The 21,987-nt window shown below is 40.9% G+C and overlaps 1 protein-coding gene across 3 annotated transcripts in view; it reads left to right on the forward strand.

The window, feature by feature from the left end:
- The first annotated feature begins 8,063 nt into the window (after positions 1-8,063).
- tet3 (tet methylcytosine dioxygenase 3) overlaps positions 8,064-21,987 on the forward strand; it is a 44,514-nt gene continuing 30,590 nt past the window's right edge. Inside the window, exons 1-2 of one of the 3 annotated variants that reach the window (XM_060884325.1) lie at positions 8,064-8,415; positions 20,993-21,055. In XM_060884325.1, coding sequence (XP_060740308.1) covers positions 8,080-8,415; positions 20,993-21,055 — 399 coding nt within the window. In that variant the 5' untranslated portion in view covers positions 8,064-8,079. Of the gene's footprint in view, positions 8,416-19,900; positions 20,421-20,992; positions 21,056-21,987 lie in introns of those variants that run through there. The other 2 variants (XM_060884322.1, XM_060884324.1) reach the window with 2 other exon arrangements.

Genomic DNA, 21,987 nt, shown 5'->3' on the forward strand with positions numbered 1-21,987 from the left:
ATATACACACCGACTCTCTACTCTCACTCTATACTGTATGTACACACTGACTCAGTATATATATGCTGACTGACTCTCTCTCTCTCTCATATATATATATATATATAACATATATGTACATAGAAACACTGACTCTCCACTAGCTCTGACTCTATATAACCTCTGACTCTCTCTATATATACACTTTGACTCCATGTTTATATTTATATACACACTGACTCTCTACTAGCTCTGACTCAGTATATATATGCTGACTGACTCTCTCTCTCTCTCTCTCTCTCTCTCTCTCTCTCTCTCTGTCTCTACATTATATATATATATATATATATATATATATATATATATATATATATATATATATATATATATATATATATAATATAAACACTGACTCTCCATGAGCTCTGTCTATATATACACACTCTCACTCTGTATTTATATTTATATACACACCGACTCAGTATATATACTGTATGCTGACTGACTGACTGACTCTCTCTCTCTCTCATATATATATATATATATATATATATATATATACACACATATATGTATATAGAAACACTGACTCTCCACTATAACCTCTGACTCTACATGAGCTCTGACTATATATACACACTCTCACTCTGTGTTTATATTTATATACACACCGACTCTCTACTCTCACTCTATATGTACACACTGACTCAGTATATATATGCTGACTGACTCTCTCTCTCTCTATATATATATATATAACACACATATATGTACATAGAAACACTGACTCTCCACTAGCTCTGACTCTATATAACCTCTGACTCTCTCTATATATACACTTTGACTCCATGTTTATATTTATATACACACTGACTCTCTACTAGCTCTGACTCAGTATATATATGCTGACTGACTCTCTCTCTCTCTCTCTCTCTCTCTCTCTCTCTCTGTCTCTACATTATATATATATATATATATATATATATATATATATATATATATATATATATATATATAATATAAACACTGACTCTCCATGAGCTCTGACTATATATACACACTCTCACTCTGTATTTATATTTATATACACACCGACTCAGTATATATACTGTATGCTGACTGACTGACTGACTCTCTCTCTCTCTCATATATATATATATATATATATATATATATATACACACATATATGTATATAGAAACACTGACTCTCCACTATAACCTCTGACTCTACATGAGCTCTGACTATATATACACACTCTCACTCTGTGTTTATATTTATATACACACCGACTCTCTACTCTCACTCTATATGTACACACTGACTCAGTATATATATGCTGACTGACTCTCTCTCTCTATATATATATATATATAACACACATATATGTACATAGAAACACTGACTCTCCACTAGCTCTGACTCTATATAACCTCTGACTCTCTCTATATATACACTTTGACTCCGTGTTTATATTTATATACACACTGACTCTCTACTAGCTCTGACTCAGTATATATATGCTGACTGACTCTCTCTCTCTCTCTCTCTCTCTCTCTCTACATTATATATATATATATATATATATATATATATATATATATATATATATATATATATATATATATATATATAAAATATAAACACTGACTCTCCATGAGCTGACTATATATACAAACTCTGACTCAGTATATATATGCTGACTGACTCTCTCTCTCTATATAAATATATATATACACACATATATGTATATAGAAACACTGACTCTCCACTAGCTCTGACTCTGTATTTAAACTCTACATGAGCTCTGACTCTTTATATATACACATACTCTCACTTTGTGTTTATATTTATATACACACCGACTCAGTATATATATATATGCTGACTGACTCTCTCTCTCTCTCTCTCTCTCTCTCTCTCTCTATATATATATATATATATATATATATATATATATATATATATATACATATAAATACTCTGACTCTATATATATATATGCTGACTCTCCACTAGCTCTGACACCAGTGCATGGGAAGCTTGTCTTTTCTTCACATTGAAATGAAGTGATTAAATTTTCAGATCTGTTCCTAGTGTGTGAAATCGAATACTTTATGATCTACAACACCTCCATAATTTATTTATGTATTTTTATAGTTTTATGTTATATTTTTGTCGTCATGACACACAGTTTTACTGCATTATTGTTTTTATGTTTCTTTTTTTTTTAATTTGCTGTACTGTTGTGTCTAAAGTCCTAAAAGCAAAGCTCTCCTGCCCAGTTTAACCCCTCTGCTCCCAGAAGAAACTCCACTCCACACTTTCCTTCAGCCCCACAGCCCCGGCTCTTCCTCCTTGTCCTCCTCCTCCCTCTCTCTTTTTTTAAACTCTAAGAGCAATGGACACTAAAGGAGGGGCCCCAGATGGACAGAAACTTTTTCCTCCATGTGATTTTAGTCTTGAATGAATGTGCAGCGTCACCAGTCGGCCAGCAGCTTGTCACTGCAATGCATTCTTCTTGACTCAGCTTTTTTTTCTTCTTTTTAAATAGAAGTCATGCTTTTTTAGTCTTCTGTAGAAACTGTTCTGCTTTTAGATTTTGTTTTATTTCAAGTGTTTAAGACAAAAAAAATAAATAAAACAAATTATCAGAAATATGGAAATGCATACAGGACTTCTTGGTGAGTTCACTTTTTTGTCCTTTAATGAGTCTTTAAGAGCATGGGGTCTGTGTGTGTGTGTGAGAGAGAGAGTGTGTGTGTGTGTGAGTGAGTGTGTGTATGTATGTGTGTGTGAGTGTGTGTGTGAGTGAGTGTGTGTATGTATGTGTGTGTGAGAGAGAGTGTGTGTGTGTGTTTGTGAGTGTGTGTGTGTTTGAGTGTGTGAGAGTGAGTGTCTGTGTGTGTGTTTGTGAGTGTGTGTGTTTGATTGTGAGTGTGTGTGTGTGAGTGAGTGTGTGTATGTGTGAGAGAGTGATTGTGAGTGTGTGTGTGAGTGTGTATGTGTGTGAGAGAGTGATTGTGAGTGTGTGAGTATGAGAGTGTGTGTGAGAGAGTGTGTGTGTGTATGTGTGTGCATGAGAGAGAGTGTGTGTGTGTGTGTGTGTGCGCATGAGAGAGTGTGTGTGTGTGTGTGTGTTAGTGATTGTGAGTGTGTGAGTATGAGTGTGTGTGTGCATGAGAGAGAGAGAGAGAGTGTGTGTGCGCATGAGAGAGAGAGTGTGTGTGTGTGTGTGTGTGAGTAAATGAATGTGAATGCGTGTGTATTCCTACTAGTGAAAGTAATTACCTCATCAGTGCAGTAATTAGTCCAATACACATGTATTGCTGATAATCTCCATGTCCTGAGTGCTGAACTTTCTGCTGTGTTTGTGTTGCTGATCGATACGAGTGTGTGTGTGTGTGTGTGTGTGTGTGTGTGTGTGTGTGTGTGTGTGTGTGTGAGTGTGTTTTTATTTCCTCACTGTTTGCTGGTTTAAGTTGTAACACTTGACCAGTCTCTCACACGCGGACTGCGGGCGGTTTGATCTCGGAGCGCGTTGCTTTTTTCACCTTGTCACGTGCTTGATAAACATTACAGAGACTTAATTGTAGTGGCCTAAATACTTAACACCAAAGTTAACACCAAAGTCGAGGCACGTGGCGAAAAAAATGCACAGCTAAACACATTCCTTAAATTCATCACACGACGTCTGCAAACATGAATAAGACCTCAAATATATTCATTTTCCCCCAAAAAATATTACAGGTTCTGTGTTACAACATGGCTGTAAGCTCGTGACCGTTAGTTACACCCTTTTTTTTTTTTTTTTTTTACATCCTACATAGTAAAGTAGTGTGTGGTTTGGGACTTGCCCCAGAGGCATTTAACTCGTCGTGGGGGGAAAAAAATGCATGTGAGATTTTTCTTTTTTTTTTAACAAGCCACGTGCTCCGAGTCGTGGCGCGTGCATTTCGTGATCTCATTCAGGTTTGTTGCTTCTTCTATTATTATTAACATATACAACATAAATTATACTGTAAACTGTGTTCATGCGCATGTTGGTGTTTAATCAGTTTTCGCACATAAACTAGTAAGAGTTACGTTTAGAAACATTTGAGTTCCAGTCGGTGGAACAGCTCATGTTTCTGTGCATATTTGTAAAAAAAAAAAAAAAAAAAATCCATATTTTGATATTTATATTAAAATTAAAACCGATTCTATTCAGAATATAAACGTTATATAAGTAAAACTTTATTCTTTATTATAAAGATTAAAGTTCGTTATTATTATTAAAGGGTTTGGTTTATAGATTTTTTTTTTGTTTTAACTCACAATGGATTGAATCATTTTCAAATGTTTGTCCTGTTAATTTACTAAAGATCTAAGTGACCTGGAGAACCTTAACATTACATATTCCTAGTCTTAAAGAAAGTCTTGCTGACTCACACATGCTCCCAAAGCTCTATATAGCAGACATTAAGGGTTATAAAGGATGTACGTAGATGTACATAAGCTACAACATAACACTTTATATTGCACACTTTAGCCACTATGCTGATGTTATACAGTGTTGTCTGGTCATTAAGAATCTGGCCTGCTTTAAGAATATCATTTATTGGGACTATATATATATATATATATATATATATAATTTATTGGGACTATAGATATATATCATGCATTGGGACTATAGATATATAATATATAATGTAACTATCATCCTGCTGCTTGAGTCATAACCAGGTGGAATAAATTGAAGTCAATTTTTAAAATTTCCCACTAGACAAAGAGTCTGGATTCGCAAACGTAACCTAAATTAGTCTGTAAATACACTTCATGCTAAAATAATATTTTAAATGATTTAAAGGATAGAATCGAATACAACTCACAATAGCTTCCTGAGTTCATCCTCACTGAAATATTTATTATATTTATTATACGACTGAAAAATGAACCCATAACGGAAATGGTTCAGATGGATTTTTTTTTGTAACCCAAGGCAGAAATCTAAATCTGTTACAGAAACCTTTCAGAAATGTTCAGGTTCTGTTTGGTAGCCCGGGCCACCAGTGTGCGTTAAAGCCTGGTCTAGATGTGTTTGGCTTTGTTGTTTTCTAACTCAGGTTTGTAGTAGTGTGTGTATTTGTGGCAGGTTGCTGGTCAGTGATGGTTTTATAGACAGTCACTTCATCACAGACTGAAACAAGACTCCAGGCTCTAAAAGAGCACCAGGACGGAAGCTGCTGCCTATTTTTAGTCAACAAAGAGCACAAACACAATTTTATAAACGCACCACGTTCCTAGTTTCAGTCTCCAGTACGTTCCAGCTCCTTTCCACAAACGTGTTGTGTTAATAATCACACAATTCACGTGTCGTTAATGAGTTAAAGTCGCGTTTCTTTATGCATTTACGTTTCAGTTGACACTAATATTTCTTTCACACGTCCTGGTGACATCACGACTGAAAACGATGCACGTCACGGTGAAACGCACCTTCTCACGTATCACACGTATTACATGTACAAAACCTCACCCGCACGTGAAACGCACGAGCGCGGAGACTCGGTGGAAGTGCACAGAGATATGAATTCGCTTTTGTAGTGCACAACGTGTCCAATCACGATGTGGTGCTTTGTTTTCTGTCTTTTTTTTTTTTTTTAGAGAGAGAGAGAAAGCAGGCGTGTGTGTGTGCGTGTGCGTGCATGTGTGTGTGTGCGCGACTGCAGACAAAGGAGCACGCACGCCGGTTCCACGCGTGGGCAGACGCGCCATTACGATCGCGCGGTTTGTCACACGTCTCACGAACAGCCGCGTGTGTTTGTAAGGGTGTGGTGTGTGTTGTTCACTGCGGCTGTTCAGTTGTGCTGATTAATCAGGAACCGACGCCACGCCACAGAAATCCCTGAACTCCAACACTGTCACTTACACGCGCGCGCTTTTACGCACAACACGTGCCATCATCTAGATCATCATCGCACCGATCTCGACTCCTTTAAACGCCAAACGTGGCACGTATCTTTTCATTCATTCATCTTCTACCGCTTATCCGAACTACCTCGGGTCACGGGGAGCCTGTGCCTATCTCAGGCGTCATTGGGCATCAAGGCAGGATACACCCTGGACGGAGTGCCAACCCATCGCAGGGCACACACACACACACACTCATTCACTCACGCAATCACACACTAGGGACAATTTTTCCAGAGATGCCAATCAACCTACCATGCATGTCTTTGGACCGGGGGAGGAAACCAGAGTACCCGGAGGAAACCCCCGAGGCACGGGGAGAACATGCAAACTCCACACACACAAGGTGGAGGCGGGAATCGAACCACCAACCCTGGAGGTGTGAGGCGGACGTGCTAACCACTAAGCCACCGTGCCCCCCGTATCTTTTCATATCGAAACTAATTTCATAATTCACTAACAACACTGTAGCTAATAACCGAAGAGGAAATAAATGGCTAAATATATGACACGTGGTTTTAGGTGTCAGGTCTGTTAAGTCATTACTAATATAAGTCATTACTCAACATATAAGTCATTACTAATGACTTAACTAGTACTAAAGGGATTTGGAAGCCTAGTGGTTAAGGTGCTGGATTACCAATCGGAAGGTTGTGAGTTTGATTCCCATGTCTGCCAGGCTGCCACCGTTGGGCCCCTGAGCAAAGGCCCTTGACCCTCGATTGCTCTGTTGTATAAAATGAGATAAAAATGTAAGTCGCTCTGGATATAAGGGCATCTGCTAAACGCTGTAAATGTAAAACCTACTAAATAATAACTAAGCTCAAGCAGCACGTGCTTCAGGAGGATATTTAAAAATGCTTTGAGTAGCATAAAGGTGATATTTGGGGAAAAACAATTTTTTTTAATGTTCTTGTACTTTTCTACCAGCCAAATTAGCATCAATATGTAAAGCTCAGATTCAGGTCCATTTTAGGCAACAGTTTTGCGGAAAGCACATGTATATCGTTATATAATTATGTTATAATAATATTAATAATTAGTCAAATTAATTGAGTCACTCCGGATGTCAAATGAACATAATCCCTTATTTATTTATTTTTTTAAACATTTAATTGTCTACCAGTTGCTATGGTGAGAAACAGGATCGACCAATCAGGATCATGCATTTTTCTGTTTCTGCTATGTAGCAAATTGATGTTCAGCTTATTATTTTTATTATTATGGATAGTTTTTTATTATTAGTGTCATTTTATATGGAAATAAGTAGTAGCTTAAGCGAGGCACTTTTTTAAATGCTTATTTTATCCTGATTCTCAGAATACTTTGTGTACAGATGTAAAGACTATTGACTTTATCTGTCACTGGGTTTAAGGTGTTGTATGTGTGTAACATATAACATCTCAGTTAAGATTTTCTCAGCTCCAGGCAAATTAGTTAAGACAATAGTAAATGCAACAAATTCATGCAATTTCCACAAACGATTACTCGGTCCGGTCCTACGGTGTGTGTGTGTGGTCTGATATTTCTTCAGTTCCAACTTTACTTACGACCTGCAGTTAATTCCTGTTTACTTTTTGTTGTACAGAATTAGAATAAAATCCATCCATGTTTTCATCGAACATCAACATGTATGACTCGTTAATGTGTTTAGCGGAAGAAAAACAAAGCTTGGAAGGACATTAGAGATCTGTGGCACAAGCGTCATGTCACATGCTAGTTTGAACGCAGGGTTAGCTATTGAGTATGATATGACTGCCATTTCTATTAATATTTTGGTTTATTCTTTTCTTTTATCCTGCAGTCCAACAGTGGCTGGAGAAGCTCTGAACTGAAATGGCTCCTGTGAAGCTGCAGAGGTTAGACCGGTCCCTCGCACTGGCGTACAGAGAGATGATCTTCATCTCCATCGTCCACACGACGCCTGTTCACACAGGTGAATGAGAATGAGCATCACGTTTCTCTCACAATAGCAACATCTGCCACGGCTCTGCTGCTTTCCCCTCGTTCTCTAAAGCACTCAGACTTGCACCCTGACCACTGACTGTATGGACCTTTCTGCTCTGTGGTGACCTTCCTGTATTATTTTGAATCCCTTCTACACCAACAACCACCAGTCCCTGGTTGGAGAACAGAAGATTTCCCAGCATGCACAAGCCTCACAATGGGCTCGCCCCTTCGGCACCAGACGTATACGAGTTCTCCTTGGAGGACGAGGACGCCAAAGTGTTCCTCAGACCCGGGGGAGCAAGCACGGTGTCTCCTCTGAGCCAGTACATCCAAACTGAACACCAGCATGCGGGACTCTTCTCCATGACCCAGGATCCTGTGAGGAAAAAGAGAAAAAGGTGTGGTGTATGCGGGCCCTGCATGCGCACCGAGAACTGCAGCACTTGCAACAGCTGCGTCAACAGGAAGGTCGCGCATCAGATCTGTAAACTCAGGAAATGTGAAGAACTCAAGAAGAAGAGGGTCACCTGGCAGGTAAGAGGCTCATCAGTCTACATATGAGATTAGTTATTAACTGCTTATCATAGCTAGCTGACCTAGCATATTTTCTATTAGCCTGTTATGTTATAGACTTTGACAGGTTGAGTTACTTTAGTATAAACAACAGTCACGTGAACTAGAAATAATCTGCTATGGTGAGACAGCAACAGGTATTAAAATCACTAAAAAATACGAAAACAAACTGAAACGTCAATAGTGAAATCCCAGCTAGCTAGTAAGCTAAGTTTAGCTAGACGACAAGAGAATTTGATTTTTAGTGATTTAGTGACGTGACATACGGCTAAGTAAGTTCTCTGCATTTAACCCATCCAAAGTGCACACACACTGCAGTGAACACACACACACCGTGAACACACACCCGGAGCAGTGGGCAGCCATTTATCCTGTGGCGAGCAGTTGGAGGGGTTCGGTGCCTTGCTCAAGGGCACCTCAGTCGTGGCCGGCCCGAGACTCGAACCCACAACCTTAGGGTTAGGAGTCAGACTCTCTAACCATTAGGACACGACTTCCACGACTTTTATTACATCCACAGTTTTATGTTTTTCGTGAAGCTATTTCTCATGACACCGATTGTTGCTAACTTATTATTGTGTTGTGTTGAATTCTCCGATTTCATCCAAATTTTAAGTTCGAATTAGAATAAAGTGTCTCTAAAGGTTATTTCCTCAGTCTGTCAGTCAGTAATTTGTAAAGTGTGTTAAGAAACTCCAGTTTTTTTTGTCCTCATCTCTTCCTGAACTGTTGTTTTGTTACTCAGCTTGAAGGAATACAAACCAAAGTCTTAATAATACCTTGTGTCATCATACAAGTCATTAGTATCCATGGTTTCGGATTTCACCGCCGTCAGAACGTTTTAGAGTGAAAACACATGTGAGCTAAATGTTTCCTTGCGCTCTTTAGGATTTCAAACGGCTTTAACCCGAACGTCGTAGCATTCTTCTCAAGCGAGAGAGATTCTTTTGGATTTCATATGAATTAAGCTGAAGCTGCAAGTGTAAATCCTTTCCCTCCTGCTAATCTAAATCGCTCATGACTTTAGACACGAGTCCCGCGTCACTTTTCTGATGTCATTGTGTTTAATGACGTGGAGTTTGACAAGGCTAACAGAAGGAAGCTTTCTTAAAACAAGACCGCATCTTGTCACGGATCCGCCTTGCTTTTGATCTTTCTCTGAGACATTCCTCTTCTGTCCCGTCTAAACTTGTCTTTCCTGACCTCCTTTACCTTGTGGGATCCTGTTCACCTCACAGCTTAGATCTTGATCAAAGACATCACCATAAATTACACAATTCAGCCAATGAATAATTGCTTTGCCAAGTGATGATAAGTCTTTGGTTAGTCTTTGGTTCGCCACTCGATGTTCACGTCTCAGAATGTTTGTCATTAACCACTAGCTACTATGGTGGCCGAGAAGTGCAAAACAAATCCGAAAAAACATTAACAAATCTGAGAACACATTAACAAATCAGACAACGCAGAAGAGGTTGGTATAGTTTGTGAATGGAAACTTACCCATCATCGGACGAGACACCTTTCATTCACCTGTATATCTTTAATGACAGGTGTCTTGTCCAATGATCGGTAAGTTTCCATTCACAAACTATACCTACCGCTTCCAGGTTGTCTGAATCGGTGCACGAAACACATTAACAAATCAGAAAACACATTAACAAATCCGAAAACACATTTTGTTAATGTGTTTTCGGATTTGTTAATTTGTTTTCGTATTTGTTAATTTGTTTTCGGATTTGTTAATGTGTTTTCGGATTTGTTAATTTGTTTTGCACTTCTCGGCCACCGTAAGCTATAGATCGAATTAGGTTTGTTCTGAGAGGAAAAAAACCTTTTCTACCTTTTAAAAAAAACTTTTATTTTGCTGAATTTATCTTCCAGCTCTTTCTTTAACCCTGATAAGACTTTTTAGATGGTTGGAATCTTAAGCTTTGAAGGCAACATGGTGTTTTGATTGAAACCCTTTAAGAACTACTTCTCACGTTACGTCACAGGACGCTGGGAGAACTGCCCTCTTCTGCACACAGGCACTCGCTGACGGACGAGATTAGCTAGAGTTGCTCTGTCTGATTGACGGGGACGGGGTTATACCATCCCTCCGGCATTTTTTTATTCCACGGTCATACACGTAAAGCTTCTACCGCATCCGGTCCTAAGAGTCGAAAGTAAACTAAACAAAGACTCAGCTTAACAAAGCGCTCAGCATGACTCCAAACGTGTCAGAAGATTAGTAAGAAATTTCCACTGGAGTGTTTTAAAGCTTACGCATGATTAGAAAAAACTTGTAGTCAATATGAAACCTCTAGAGCATTCGACGTAAACTGAGAAAACCTGAATGACTTTCTTTTCCCCTAAGGATGTGACCTGCAGCTCTCTGAACTAGTTTCTGAATCGCTCATTTAAAAACACACAACGCTCCAGAGACCACTGTGACGGTGGATATGAGAACGAATCAAACTTCAGACCAGCGTTTATACTTCAGACGTGGTGATTAACACAAAGGACACAATGAACACACCACGCTGTACAGAGTAACACAATCAGTCAACAGTCAGCAACACGATCAGTCATTTATCTTTATTCAAGTTTTTTTTCCACAGTATCTACTGTGGGAGCTTTGAAGTTTGACTCATGTTGAAAAGAATTCTCTGTGATTTGGATCATAGAGTGATGACAAAGCGATAAAAACGGACGCCGTCCTTGAGTCTGTAGAAGCGAATCCGAGTTGCTGCACGTATTCTTGCAGCTCATCTTCTCCTAAAGCCCTGAAGCAGATGGTGAAGCCTTTGTTTGGCTGTTTGCATAAAGTTGTTTGTTGAGTGTGTGTGTGTGTGTGTGTGTGTGTGTGTATATGGAGTGGTTGCTATGTTAGAATCAGCAGACTCACATACAGTATAGTCGAGTACACTTTGATTAAAAACACTTTTTTAGCTTTACATCCTGAGAGGAACCTGTGCAGGATTAGCTTGTTTGCTAACACACAGAGCTGTAAGATGGCCGATGTTGTTGTTGTTGTCGCAGCACTAAACACACACGTGTGTGTAATCTGTTGATTCTTGGCTTTAAAGCTCTGGTTTATTAAACACAGATTAAGTCTTGTTTTAGAGAAAGCAGTCCCAGATTTAACTTTGTGTCCAGTAAACAATCCAGATTTGACTTCTTCATTGAAACACTTTCTTTATTTCTTTTCATAAAGATACTTCTTTCTTTATTTCTTTCTTTGCTTTTTTACCTTCTTTCTTTCTTTCTTTGCTTTTTTACCTTCTTTCTTTCTTTCTTTCTTTCTTTCTTTCTTTCTTTCTTTCTTTCTTTCTTTCTTTCTTTCTTTCTTTCTTTCTTTCTTTCTTTGCTTTTTTACCTTCTTTCTTTCTTTCTTTCTTTCTTTCTTTCTTTGCTTTTTACCTTCTTTCTTTCTTTCTTTCTTTCTTTCTTTCTTTCTTTCTTTCTTTCTTTCTTTGCTTTTTTTTACCTTCTTTCTTTCTTTCTTTCTTTCTTTCTTTCTTTCTTTCTTTCTTTCTTTCTTTCTTCATTGAAACACTTTCTTTATTTCTTTTCATTAAGACACTTCTTTCTTTTTTCTTTCTTTCTTTCTTTCTTTCTTTCTTTCTTTCTTTCTTTCTTTGATTTTTTACCTTCTTTCTTTCTTTCTTTCTTTCTTTCTTTCTTTGCTTTTTTTACCTTCTTTCTTTCTTTCTTTCTTTCTTTCTTTCTTTCTTTCTTTCTTTCTTTCTTTGCTTTTTTACCTTCTTTCTTTCTTTCTTTCTTTCTTTCTTTCTTTCTTTCTTTCTTTCTTTCTTTCTTTGCGTTTTACCTTCTTTCTTTCTTTCTTTCTTTCTTTCTTTCTTTCTTTCTTTCTTTCTTTCTTTCTTTCTTTCTTTCTTTCTTTCTTTGCTTTTTACCTTCTTTCTTTCTTTCTTTCTTTCTTTCTTTCTTTCTTTCTTTCTTTCTTCATTGAAACACTTTCTTTATTTCTTTTCATTAAGACACTTCTTTCTTTTTTCTTTCTTTCTTTCTTCCTTTCTTTCTTTCTTTCTTTCTTTCTTTCTTTCTTTCTTTCTTTCTTTCTTTCTTTCTTTCTTTCTTTCTTTCCTTCTTTGATTTTTTACCTTCTTTCTTTCTTTCTTTCTTTCTTTCTTTCTTTCTTTCTTTCTTTCTTTCTTTCTTTCTTTCTTTCTTTGCTTTTTTTTACCTTCTTTCTTTCTTTCTTTCTTTCTTTCTTTCTTTCTTTCTTTCTTTCTATACTTGGTTATTTATTTACAATAATATTTTATAAACTATTTCATTAAAACTAATCCACGTCTCTTCACCAGCCCATTCCTGGTATTTCAGCTGTTTCCTGATGTGGTTACTGAAGAAGAAGAAGGGAATAATCACTCAATTAATCACTCCATTAACTTTACTCCATATTCTGGAGTTAATCTTTTGCACCAGGACCAGAAACTACTTTCTGATTCGTGTTCTTTTCAACAGAATGTAGTTCTTCTCAAAGTTTTTACACGTTCTCACTGATCTCACTGGAATTTATCATCCAGCTGAAAGATTAGAAATAAAGAAACACATGAAGTTGCTGTTGTTTTACTTGTTCAGGTCTCAGTCCTGATTTTTTATTGTCCTCGTGTTTTGGAGGTTTTTCTTCTCGAGACTTTCGGCCTAATTGGCTTCTTCTCGAACAGCTTAGCGTTAAAAGGTCGGCGCTCAGCAGTGCCGAATTCCTCCCACCTGCTCTGTGTGCACTGCAGCCTGACCTCTGACCTCTGGAGGCGCTCCCGTGACTCGTATGGGAGTCGAGCCGAGACACAAAGAGCTTTCCTTCTTTGTCCTTTGCTTTTATGTGAAGCTTCTCATTTCTCCATTCATTCATTTACTCTGTTATTTATTCATCGTTTTACACCAACATTTGTCTGCGATTACAGTCTTAGTAAAGCTTTCTCTCTCCTTCTAATCCCTTTGTTCCTTTTTCCTTTCTCTCTACTACTTTTGTTCGGTTTTCTTTTGTTCTTTGTCTTCTTTTGCTTTTCTGACTTTTTTCACTTTTTTGTTTACTGTATTTCTATTTTTCATGTTATTCTTTCTTTCTGCTTATTCACATCTTAGGTTCCTCTGTTGTTCCATTGCCTTCCTTTTTTTCTTTCTTTCTTTCTTTCTTTCTTTCTTTCTTTCTTTCTTTCTTTCTTTCTTTCTTTCCTTCTTTTCTAACTAATGTAAAGTGTGTGGAATGTATAGAATGAGGATGAAGTGAGGGCGAGACGAGTAAACACTCAGAGAGAAACAGGACAGAAACAGGACAGTATAAACACAAACAGGACTGATGGGTTCAGGAAAGCTGGGTTTGTGTTGGGTGGAGGAGGAAGGAACCCATCCTTCTACACGTGTCTCCTGTTTTTATGTGTGTGTGTGTGTGTGTGTGTGTTTGTGTGTTTGTGTGTGTGTGTGTGTTTGTGTGTGTGTGTGTGTTTGTGTGTGTGTGTGTATGTTTGTGTGTGTGTGTTTGTGTGTGTGTGTGTTTGTGTCTGTGTGTGTGAGATAAAGATATGAAGCTCTGCCCTTCCCCCACAAACACCTCCTCACACACACACACACACACACACACACAGAAATGTAGAAATGCAGAAATTAAGATTCAGTTTATTAAACTCTGTTTAAAACAAACATAAACTTCAGAAATGAAGGACGTGTAATTCAGAAGTAATCGTGTGAAAAGTCTCTGTTTTTGTCTTCGAGCCCAAACAGAAAATCTTTTCATTTCTTTCTGTTTTAATTGTTGAACTAATTGTCAGACGCATCTTGTGTGATCACCTTCAGGAGGCAACAGAAACTATGAAACGATATCATTTTATTGAGCCTTAAAGAAAACTATTCCGTCGCAAACGTCGATTGTTTTACGACTTTAACATTACGAGTATTTGCATTTGACGAGACCTCGGCGTCTGATCTCAGATCAGTTTTTGTGCTAACAGCGTTGCTCATTAGTAGCGAGTGCAGTGGTCAGAAAGGCCATATTTCTTTGTCCCCTTCCCCTGACCCCTGCAATCCCCTGCTGCCTGACTCCCTGTCGCCTAGCAACCACATCTCATTATATCCCTGAACTCACCAACCACGGCTCTGCGAAGCAAACCGCTCGTGCTGTGCACTCAATAATGCTAATGATGTTAAAACCAGTTACTGTGCGTCACTCAGGGCATCGATTACACGCGCTGCGAGTGAGTGCCAGGCCCTCGCTAGATGCTTTACACCAGAGCTTTCATTTTAATTTAAAAATAATAATAATTTTATTAAACTGTACGTTAAAATCTACTTGACATCACAGCTATAACAAATCACCTTGAGCAGTCGGGTTCTAAGAGGCGAAGCAGAACCTTCTTAGGGGCCGAGCATTAAATAGTTGGGACACTTTTGTAATAATAACCGATATGATGGCGTCTCCTCTGGTCAGCACAGTTGTCACATCTGATCACATCTCAGGCTACGATAACTCACTCACTCACACACTCACACACTCACTCACTCACTCACTCACTCACTCACTCACTCACACACTCACTCACTCACACACTCACACACTCACTCATTCACTCACTCACTCACACAATCACTCACTCACTCACTCACTCACTCACTCACTCACACACTCACTCACACACTTACTCACGATAACTCACTCACTCACTCACACACTCACACACTCACTCACTCACTCACTCACTCACACACTCACACACTCACTCACTCACTCACTCACACACTCACTCACTCACACACTCACTCACTCACTCACACACTCACTCACTCACTCACTCACACTCACTCACTCACTCACTCACTCACACACTCACTCACTCACTCACTCACTCACTCACACACTCACTCACTCACACACTCACTCACTCACTCACACACTCACTCACTCACACACTCACACACTCACTCACTCACTCACACACTCACTCACACACTCACTCACACACTCACTCACTCACTCACTCACTCACACACTCACTCACTCACTCACTCACACACTCACTCACACACTCACTCACACACTCACACTCACTCACACACTCACTCACACACTCACTCACTCACTCACACACTCACTCACACACTCACTCACTCACACACTCACTCACACACTCACTCACACACTCACTCACTCACTCACTCATTTTCTACCGCTTATCCGAACTACCTCGGGTCACAGGGAGCCTGTGCCTATCTCAGGCGTCATCGGGCATCAAAGCAGGATACACCCTGGACGGAGTGCCAACCCATCACAGGGCACACACACACACACTCTCATTCACTCACGCAATCACACACTACGGACAATTTTCCAGAGATGCCAATCAACCTACCATGCATGTCTTTGGACCAGGGGAGGAAACCGGAGTACCCGGAGGAAACCCCCGAGGCACGGGGAGAACATGCAAACTCCACACACACAAGGTGGAGGCGGGAATCGAACCCCCAACCCTGGAGGTGTGAGGTGAACGTGCTAACCACTAAGCCACCGTGACCCCCGCTACGATAACGTATCGTGTTTTTTTCCTCACTGTAACACAATCTGATCACCGTTAAACTCAACATTCTCACTAGTTTCTACAATATTCACTTATAGCCTCTAGGTGAAGGTTGGTGACAAAGTGGAGCATACAGTTCTGTATTTGGGGCAAGTACCATACCGTGCTGTTCCCTAGTGAATTTTTGCCTCATAAGGTGCAGTTATATTTTAAACAGTTGTACAAAACGGATTCATTTCTTGTCCTGATTTAGCCGAACAACTCCGACGGTCAGTAGCGCTCGGTGTGGGGGAGCAGTGACGCAGTGAATATGCAGGACTGTGTATGGGACATCTGTTTTGTCTGGGTGGGAAAGTGAGGTGTCTGTGTGTGTGTGTGTGTGTGTGTGTGTGAGAGAGAGAGAGAGAGAGACTCTGAATAGGTGTGTAGATTTGGAGGCTTTAGTCAGACCATTGTTGGAATAGTGGAAGGCGGAGAGGGTTAATTAGGATCGTTAATTCTGCTGTTATTAGAGCAATGCTCAATCACACACACACACACACACACACACACACACAAACACACAAATGCAGGTGCAAATTCTCACAACTCTTTAGCAATGCACCCTTAATGATCCCTCTGTAGGGATCGTGTGAAACAGTGTGTGTGTGTGTGTGTGTGTGTGTGTGATTACTGTATTCAGTCTGCCTGATGGAGCTTTGCTGATGTGCTTGTTTGAGCCTGTAATCGTGAGGCCAGGTGTCTTCGTGCTCTTTACATTTTAGAGCTACAATCCTGTATTTAAATGAACATTAGCGCAGGAAGTGACTGTAAAAAAGGGGGTGGAGTTTATACAGCATCATAACAACCAGAACTCAGTTTTAGATTAAAGCTGTTATAACACAACCCTTGTTCTCTTAAAAGTTCCTGTCTTTTGTTTTTATTCTTTCTTTCATTTCATCTGACGACGTCAACAAATAACCAGCTGACTTCATAACAGATTAAGAGGATGAAAGAAAACAACCTCAAGCTCAACCTCGCAAAATATTAGCTTCTGGTAATCCTTGTCTGGACCACCACCATCTCACCGTACAGTTAGACTCAAGCCAACCAGCACAGCCAGCAACATCAGTATGACTTTGATGACCACCTTTACTTCATAGACCACATTTCAATAACTGCACAGTCCTGTAGGTTCATTCATTCATTCACTCATCTTCTACCGCTTATCCGAACTACCTCGGGTCACGGGGAGCCTGTGCCTATCTCAGGCGTCATCGGGCATCAAGGCAGGATACACCCTGGACGGAGTGCCAACCCATCGCAGGGCACACACACACTCTCATTCACACACACTAACCTGTAGGTTCATTCTTTATAACATTAAATATCAGACCCATCATGCAGAACATCAATTAGTCCAGGATCTTGGACTCAAAAGTGGACAACTTACATTTACAGCATTTACCCTTCATCAAGACACCCTTATATCCAGAGCCACTTACATTTTATCTCATTTTTTGTACAACTGAACAATTGAGGGTTAAGGGCCTTGCTCAGGGGCCCAGCAGTAGCAGCTTGGTGGACGTAAGAATCGAACTCACAACCTTCCGATTTTTAGCCCAACACCTTAACCACTAGGCTACCGCATCCGTATCCCATCTTCAAAACATTACTCCTGAACCTCCAGCCAACTCCACAAGACTCCACCTAGTCTAGACCTACACCTTCGTACACTTCACACGCTCCTTGAGGTTTATATTCTTTATGTTCCTTCAATTTGTGATTGGCTCTTCGAACCGACAGCAGAACTCAAAACGGACATCAGAAGCCGGCGTTATCTTCAAATCTGGCTAAAGACCCGCCTCCTCCGTGAACACTTGATTAACCACTAACTAAAGGTGTAGTAGCAGAAAACTCTATAAGAAAACAAAAGAGCTGTAGCCTCTTTATTATTCTGTATCCATTGTTTAGATCTTTTGTCAGAAATTCAGGACTTAAGCACAAGTCAGCTGGCGTCAAACATGCTGGTTATCTACGAAGTCTTATTACTCTGTGGTTGTTCTGTAGAGATGTTTCTACAGCTTGTTTGGACTGGAGATGCTTTCCAGTATGTCGTGGACCGGACAGACACACCGTTTGGTGTTGGACCAATGAGCGCGCGGAGACTCCGCTTTTAATGGAGCTGACGCTAACAAACCCACTGCTTTTATACAGGATTATAATAAATATGACAACGAGTATAGAGCAGGAGTTCAGGAGGACAGGAGGACAGGAGGACACGTTTTGTTGGTTGGTCAGCGAGATTTCTGCTTCTTCGTCACTCTGATCACGTCTGTTCTCTCCCGTCGTTTCTGTTGGGAGCTTTTCTACGTCTTTGCCAGCTTTTTTTTGTCTGTGAGTTCGGTCTGTCTGTGCACTTTGTTAGCAGGAGGATCACCGGTTTGAGGGAAACTCCAGAGCACAGAGTTCAGTTCCTCCTCCAGAACACACACGAGACGCGCGTGTTAACATTAACGTTGGATGTCTGGTTGATTTTGAAGCATCGTACAACGCGGAAGGAGGGAGAATAGTTTCAGTGCTCCACAGCGCAACCTCCCAACACCTCGTGGTTCCTACAAGCTCAACCACACACACACACACACACACGCGCACGAGCACGCACATGCGCGCACACACACACACAAACACATGCTGACTCGTATGACGTTTCTGGAGTTCCCACGCTGCGTCACCAAACCATTCTTTTTTTCCTCTCTCCATAGCTGCCTACTCATAGTGCGCCATCTTCAACCTCTCTCTCTCTCTCTCTCTCTCTCTCTCTCTCTCTCTCTCTCTTTTGCTCTGTTCTTTTTCTTCTTCCTGTGCCTTTGTGACTTTTTATCACATCTGCTGGTTCTCTTGCTTTCTCTTCCGCTGCGCCGTAGTCATGAACTACATGAACGAAGTGAGCTCTAACATAACATTTAGCGGACGAGCGGCTCTTTTCTGCACACCGTTCGTTTGCTTCTCTGCTGTGTAGAAATCATTCGCTCCTCTTGGATCTGGAGGTTCGCTCGGCCGTTTGCATTCGCGTGCGAGATTCAGGATCCGAAAGATCATCACTTGGAACTCGCACCCAGTGACCCACTGTTTTTCAGCCGGTGTCCGTTCTCTGAGTTATATAATTACTGTGTTTATTACTCGAGGCTGAACAAACCTTGCACTGGATTTAGACCTAAACATGCAGCTTGAGGTCATAAGACAAGCTGTTTTAGTAGATGATTAACAAAGTAAAGAACACGCGAGGGTCAGCTGACTGATATCCAAATGGGATTGAGTCAGTTGTGTATTATCAAGGTTACGCAAAATAGAATCGCAAACATTTTGGGTCTGTTTTTGTTCACCGTTTGATGTAATGAGGATTGTCAGCTACATAACGCTTTGTGTTCCGCTGTCACTGACTTTGAGTGGTTATACTGCATTCCAAACCGACTCTGTGTGTGTGTGTGTGTGTGTGTGTGTGTGTGTGTGTGTTTACACGCACACCAGAGCACAGTGCAGTCCAGTCCGGCTGTTGCAAACTCCCGAGACACAGATGGTCACTGGTGATAGCACATACCAGAGGCATTGTTTAGGACACGCAAGCCGGAGGAGATAATTGACAGCCAGAGAGAGAGAGAGAGAGAGAGAGAGAGAGAGAGAGAGAGAGAGAGAGATGCCCATCCCCCAGCAGAGGCTCACAGCCGTACACTATGTACACACACGCTCCTTTCTGTTCACCCAACCCCCTTCTTCTTGTCCATCCTCCTTTCTCTCTCTCTTATGCTCTTTCTCGTTTTCTCTCTATGTCTCTTGTCCTCTTCCCCTCCTCCATGTCTGTGGTTCACCCTAGCAGCAGTCAACAATGGACTCCGATTGGTCGATCGACTCTTTCGTGTATGAGTGTGTGGGTGCTTGCGTGTGAGTGTAGGGAGGGAGGTGTTCACATCAGTTAGAGAGAGACAGAAGGAAAGGGGAAACACAGAGAGAGAGAGAGAGAGAGAGAGGGAGGGGGTTGTGTGTGTATATCTGTGTATTACTGTGTCTCTATGTGCGCGCGTGAGTGTGTGTGTGTGTGTGTGTGTGTGTAGAGTGCAGTGCCGATAGTGATCACACGGGCTTTAAATAAAACCCTCCAGCGTGTATGCGCTCGACCCGCAAAGGAGAGGAAGTGAGAGAGAGAGAGAGACAGAGAAAGAGAGAGAGAGAAAAAAAGAGAAAGAACGAGGGAAGGAGAGAGAAGGAACGAGTGAACACGAACAGGATCAAAAATTTTAAAAGCACAAGATGGCTTCCTGAATGGACAGAAAAAGAGAGTTAGAGAGGAGAAAATAAGAAGGGGAAAGGTCGAGAGAGAGAAGAAGAAACACAGAAAGCGAGAGATAGCTGAGAGGCTTTTGATGGGGATACGAGTAGCTGGTGGTGAGAAGAAACAACAGGACTGAGAGGGTAAATATTTGTCAGATTTGAGACACTGCCCAGTTGTACGTGTGTATGTGGTGGAGGGGTATGGAGGGGTGGTGGTGTTGGAGGGGCTCAATCAATTGGGGGGGGGGGGGGGGGTGACAGAGCAAAGACTGAACAGGAGAATAACCAGATGGTGTGTTGGGGGGGTAAAAGCTATTGTTCATCATGTTTTTGGTTCTAAATCAAATGATTAATAGAAATAGTCTTTAGGTTAAACATACATATGGCTTTGTTCATTAAGCATTATAAACAGGCCAAAAACAATGTGTGGGATTCTGTGACTGATCAAAATGAGAAGATAAAAGCTGAGTGGGAAGCTTACATAATTATCTGAAGTCTCTTTCTGAGTCACATCACGGCATCTTCTCCGGAGGTCAAATGATGATTCACGTGTTTCATTTTTTATTTCAAATCAAATCTTAAAACAAGGAGCTTTTATTGTGACTAAACAAAGAGCTACACAACTGTCTACTCCTCCGTTCTAGCCATCACTGCGTCTCATTGATCGTTAATCTCTCCCTCTTTCTCTCTTCTTTTCTCGACGCCTGGACCAGACGGCGGACCATTCTGACGACGGTATTAGAGCGCACACCTCGACCCCCAACCTGGCCACAGAGGTGAGTGTGACATCTTTATACTTCTCTAGCTTTTTTTTTTTAAGGCCTGGATGAGTTTCTGTGTACTCGTGAGTTCTGACATATTTCAAGCGTGATTAAATCTGTGTGCTCTTGCTTCACCGACGAACAGCTGTAGACAGACACCTGTGAATCGCAGGTGCTGCTGCAGCGTCTCAGCTTCGTGTCAAAGACAACAAAAAGTGAATAATCTCCGTAGTGCAGAAGCTGAATGCCCGCTCAGTTGGCACGGCATCGGAGAGAACGCCGGCGCTGTTTTGATTGGGCTCGAGCAGGCCTCGCTTTAAAGAGCCCCGCGCTCGGAGCTTATTGGAGGACAGAGTAAGCGAGGGAAAGAGGAAGAGCGAAAGAGAGGCGTGAGCGTACCCTGGCCAAGAGAGAACAGCAGAAGGCCTCACTCTATTCCTCTCTCTCAATTTTTCCTCTCTCCATTTCTTTCCTTTTCTATCTCTCTCACAAACGGAGAGAGGAAGGCGGGTCACCAAAGTTTCCCAGTCATTCGAGGTAACGGGAGCACAGACGCGTACGCTTGCGCAGTGCTTAGCACGTGGTAGATTGTTTATGAACTGGAGTAACCCAGTAGCGCGGCTATTCCGGGCCTCGACGGCTCAGACGGCGGCGTCCTGCTAACTTAATTCAGTCTAGTGGCGAAAAAATTATTTACTGTTAAAATATTATGGATGTTGCAGATGATCTGAAAGTTATTCTGCGTCTCTCAGGACTCTGCCGTCCGTTTCGGCGGTCGTAACTCTAGATAAAGGTGCGTCAGTCTGACAGAACGCGTCCCGCTTCGACGATTTATTCTCGTGAACGTTAACCAGAGATCACTGGGTTTGAATCTGATTCGGATTCCAGACAAACTGACCTTGTTAATGTTTAATGTCGGATAGTTTCTCTCCGCTCCAACCTTGTAG

The sequence above is a fragment of the Tachysurus vachellii genome, chromosome 12, assembly GCF_030014155.1.
Source record: "Tachysurus vachellii isolate PV-2020 chromosome 12, HZAU_Pvac_v1, whole genome shotgun sequence".
NCBI lineage: Eukaryota > Metazoa > Chordata > Actinopteri > Siluriformes > Bagridae > Tachysurus > Tachysurus vachellii.